The sequence below is a fragment of the Eurosta solidaginis genome, chromosome 5 (assembly GCF_040869045.1).
Source record: "Eurosta solidaginis isolate ZX-2024a chromosome 5, ASM4086904v1, whole genome shotgun sequence".
NCBI lineage: Eukaryota > Metazoa > Arthropoda > Insecta > Diptera > Tephritidae > Eurosta > Eurosta solidaginis.
This window is the reverse complement of record NC_090323.1, coordinates 1,861,390-1,865,996: the sequence shown is the minus strand read 5'-3', so window position 1 is coordinate 1,865,996 and position 4,607 is coordinate 1,861,390. Positions and strand designations below refer to the sequence as shown.

The 4,607-nt window shown below is 33.4% G+C and overlaps 1 protein-coding gene across 1 annotated transcript; it reads right to left on the bottom strand.

Annotated features, from left to right (window-relative positions):
* Window positions 1-340: 340 nt before the first annotated feature.
* LOC137252691 (peritrophin-44-like) lies at window positions 341-2,593 on the bottom strand. The gene is made up of 3 exons (XM_067788737.1): window positions 2,463-2,593; window positions 1,396-1,493; window positions 341-1,323 (listed from the first exon to the last, which is right to left on the bottom strand). The coding sequence occupies exons 1-3, from the start codon at window positions 2,473-2,475 to the stop codon at window positions 430-432; spliced, it is 1,005 nt and encodes a 334-aa protein (XP_067644838.1). The 5' UTR covers window positions 2,476-2,593; the 3' UTR covers window positions 341-429.
* Between the last annotated feature and the right edge of the window lie 2,014 nt (window positions 2,594-4,607).

Sequence of the window (4,607 nt, the reverse complement as noted above, 5' to 3'; positions counted from 1 at the left end):
ACTTTTGTTTTTGGCGTTATACAAGGAACTGTTGACTGTACTTACCTTCTGGAGCGCATTTATCTTAATGTCCCACAAAGGACACTGCGATATTCAAATATTTTTTATTGCGAAAACATTAAGACAAACTATCTTCGGAACGCCCCTTTGTCTAGGGCTGCTAATAAATTCTATATAATCTCTAATTCTATCGATATTGATTTTTCGGTCTCGAAATCATATTTTCTGTATACTTTAAATTTAATATAGTCTATTAATTTGCTAAATTTTAATTTACTCATAGTCTGTAAGAATATTTTTCATGTTCGTAGAATAAATCAAATAAATAAAAATTAAGAGATTGTAAAAGTACACAACAAGAGCCTTACCAATCATGCAGATTGTAAAATAAAGCCTTTATATTTTATTATAATAAATTATTTTTGATTCTTATCTACCATCACAGCAAGAATATGCGATCATAAATTTAACACAAGCCTGAGATTTTTCGTCAAAAAACTTGTCACCAGAGCAACGTTGTCTTTTAACCTCTACATCATTCTCGCACACGATATAATTACGACAATCATCTTCATTGGTTTGGACAAACATATTACCCCGACCTTGACATCGATTATATTTGCAATCTGATTGAAGAGGATTCACACACGCCTGAGCAGCTTGACTGAAAAAAGTACCCACAGGGCATTGAGCAAAAGTAGGACTTAAATCCCGCACTGTTCCAAAATCACGACAGTAGAAATATCCACGACATGTTGCACCATCTGAGTGGAAACCCTTCCAAATTTTCTTATCCGTTCCGCAGCTAAATTCGGGAATACAGGAATTGTCCAACCATTGTTGGCCACAAGAACCCATTTGCACATTGTAATGTGCATTCTTAGTACATTTCATACTTACACTCTTGCCTTTTGAGCATTTGTAATATTTGTTGCAATCAGTTTCATCACGATATTGCATATTATTCGCGACTAAATCGCATATTTCTGGAACAATATTACACTGTAATGAATCTTCGAAATCGCAAATAGATTTGGCCTCGTTGAAAACGTAACCATCGTCACAGTAACCCTGTAAATCTTGGCCAGCATTGCAATATAGATAGCCTTGACAAGATGCCGGATCACTGATCCACTTGCCATCAATGCCTTTACAACGATTACGACAATAATCATCCGAATCAGTCAAATCGCCTGAAGAGACGCAGCTTTGTTTTTTGCGATCGAATTGCTGATTTGGAGGGCATGAGTACGCTGTGCTCGTTGAATTGAAACACTCTATATATTCTGTACATGAACCAGGTTTCCTTATGCGCATACCATCCTAGAATGGGGTTAGAACATAAAGGAAGATATGTACATAAATATGTGTGTTTGTGTATTGTAAACTACTTACTTTGAAGAGATTACACAGCTTACTGGGATTGGGCAACGTCACAGTACATTCTCCAATATAGGATATCGAACTGTAGATCACAACGAGCGCCAATAGTGCTAAGCAGACAAAATAGAACAAATGAAAAGAATGAAATTGTGAGTAATTTTATGAGTTTTTAGTTGTTCCTAATGCAGTCCACAGTTCCTGCAGCAAGGCTATCTACCTATATTCCAACGGCCTGGGTTCAAGACGTTGAGCTTTGCTGCAGGAATGAATATTTTTAAGCTACAGTATATGGTAAGCTTAACGAAGTGGTTATAACAGACGATACGATACACGTGTGGCTAGACATATAGATCTAACCTAAAGCACCGTATATCGGAGCTAGATTCAATAAGTGTAAGTTTTGAAAAGTACGTACACCTTTCTTCCATGCAGTTGGTATGAAAAATAAATATAAATATCATAACTCAGACTTACTGGAAATGCCAGGAGAGAATTTGTGTGTTCGCTTTGTAAGCTAAAATGCAATTTTTTTAACTTGAAAATTCTTACATATAGGGCGTATAACAGAAAACCGACTAATATTATTTGGAAAAACATAGTCCAAACGTGATTAAAGACACGATTAAAGGCAAAGTTGACACACTTATAATGCCTTAGTTATAACTATTTTTTTACTTAACCATATCAATTGGTATCGGTTATTGATGTTTTAACCTAAATCATTTGATAATTTTATTAAAAAAAAGAAAATGCAAAAAAGTTATAAAAAATTGCACAATTAACAAGTCACTGAGTTAAAAATTTCCGAAAACTTAAGCAAGCTAAATTCTGGTATGGGCCATTTACCCAGATTTTATCATTGGGTGAGTTTTTTAAATTTAATTTCATAAACATACAAACATTTAGAGCAGTTTTTTATGTACTCATTTTATTTGCTTCGCTATTACAATTTTAATAAACTATACTAAATGAAGTATAGATGATAAAATTTAGATTTTCAGTTCAACGAAAATAATTTGAGACTTTGTTTTCGCAAATCTGTGTTTGAGATTGATTTAGGTTGATTAGTATGTCATTACATTTTTGAATCATTCTGTTAAATGTTGGTCCGTTTCTTCTGGAAGATGTATTATTTTACCGTTAGATTAAAAAGAAATACAATATTATATTCTGGGAATGTTTTACTTTCAATTACTTATTTGGACTGGAATTACTTTAAAGGCGATTATACGCTTAAGTAGATGTTTACTGCCAATATCCCGAGTATAGGTTTTTAATCTTACTTTTCCATAAACAAATACATATGTATGTGTTAGGGAGGTTGGTTAATAAATAAAAATTGAGTTTTTTCAGTCTCTCCGCTTCAAATGGTATTACCATGATCAATAATATACCATATACATTTTGTTACCGATTGGAGAAGATTTTGGGAGTTGGAAAACATTTTAAATTAATTTGATTTGCATCTAATACCCTAAATAAATGTAGAATTTCGCAGTAGTTAGACCGCTCATTTGAGATTAATTATGGTTCAATATTATTAGCTTAATTCACAAAGACCCTAACCAACATATTTTCTTCGATTATGGTATGACATATTAAAATACACCTCCCGTAAAAGTTTTTTTATTAATAACAACGGAGATATGGCACTTTTAAAAAGCCATTACTGCATATAGTGAATGTAAAAATAAAGGCGCATAGTCATAGTCATTATTGATATAATTTTCTATCTGTCAAAAAAGCTGCAACTGAATTGAAAACCTATTTTATTTTGACTATGAATATGCGCTGAAATGTTTGCTGCTGCTGTAAAGTTTTAAATTTGTTGGTTTGGGGCCCTTGTGAATTAAGCTAATGATATGTAAGAATTAAGCTAATGATATGTTGAACTTGTTCCTTGTTCCAGATTCGGGTTCTATACGCAGGAAAAAAGAAATTTTTTGTGCTTAAACCAAAATTTGTAAAGTTGCAGAATGCCACCCTAATGTATACATACATACGTGTGTACATACATATATTCACACCTTTCTACACATCGAAGTGCCATACGAAAACAAGCACTGGAATTTTAGTGTCTGACAAAAACTAGCTATTTAAAGTTTTTTCTGCCGAGTAGTGGCAATTTCATTTTGTGGCTGACGAAAATCAGTGATTTCACTTCATAGCTGACTTAAACTAACACTTTCGTCTTCTGAATGACGAAAACTAAGACTCAAACTGGATTTGTTTTTTGTTTTAAAGTTGTTCGACCATACCTTAAGTTGTTAATAATATTAAAAATAGATTTCAGATATTCTGTAGATAGTAATATGTGGGTTACATGAAAGCGTGTGTTCCTTGTTGAAGTTTTTCAAAAACAACATAATTCAAGGTTCGATTCGAGCTCTAGACCAGAACAATAATTCTTTTTCTAATGATAATTATTGTTTTTATTTTTTTATTTTTCTATAATTGAAAAATTGTATGGATATCACAGCCAGATTGCTAACACTGACAGCGCTGGAGCGGATTTTCAAATGAATCACAAATATACTTCCCATTGAAAAAGTTCGTGTCCAAAGCCCTGTTTTCGACAATAAATACTCGCGAGTCCTATGAGACGAATGTTTACAAATACAGTAAAAACTTTTAGCAGTTTGCGCGGCAGATGCACAATATGGACAAAAAAGGATCCTTCGCTATGTTTTTTTGAAATCAAACAAAAGGTGTTCAAGAGGGTTTTAATATAAAGTGAACTGCATCACGATATCCCAGAATATTTTTGATATGTTAAAGCTTGTTTTTGTGGTACTGACCGTTCATGGTTTAACATAAATTTTTTGTACAGAAGGATGCTTAGTGACGAACTTTATGCGGATGATGATAGTGCAACGATTGAGAGCTCAAAGGCTTTGTTGGTTAGTTAAGGGTTTGCGAAGGAATGAGGCCGCCGATATAAAAAAATCTTGGGAATGTCCGTATTTTTCAGCAGAGGTAGAGATGGGTGGGGTAAGACTTCATCTCCCTTGGTGCTCTCAGTTGCCGTCATTATTCCCGAAACAGGAAAACTGGCGTGAGGCAAGGCCGAAATCGTCTGGACAGCTAAAGCAAAATTATTTTGATTAATTATGAGGCCTGAAATCACAATTAATCAATTTCATTAGCATCACGAAAATCAGCTTTTGCAATAAATTTTATAAATTTAAAGTTGTTTTACAACTCTAGATCTTGTAAATAAGCAG

Excerpts from the sequence above, each read along its gene's own strand:
- LOC137252691 (XM_067788737.1), bottom strand. Across the intron at positions 1,324-1,395 it reads AGCTGTGTAATCTCTTCAAA|GATGGTATGCGCATAAGGAA; the intron begins GTAAGTAGTTTA and ends ACCCCATTCTAG.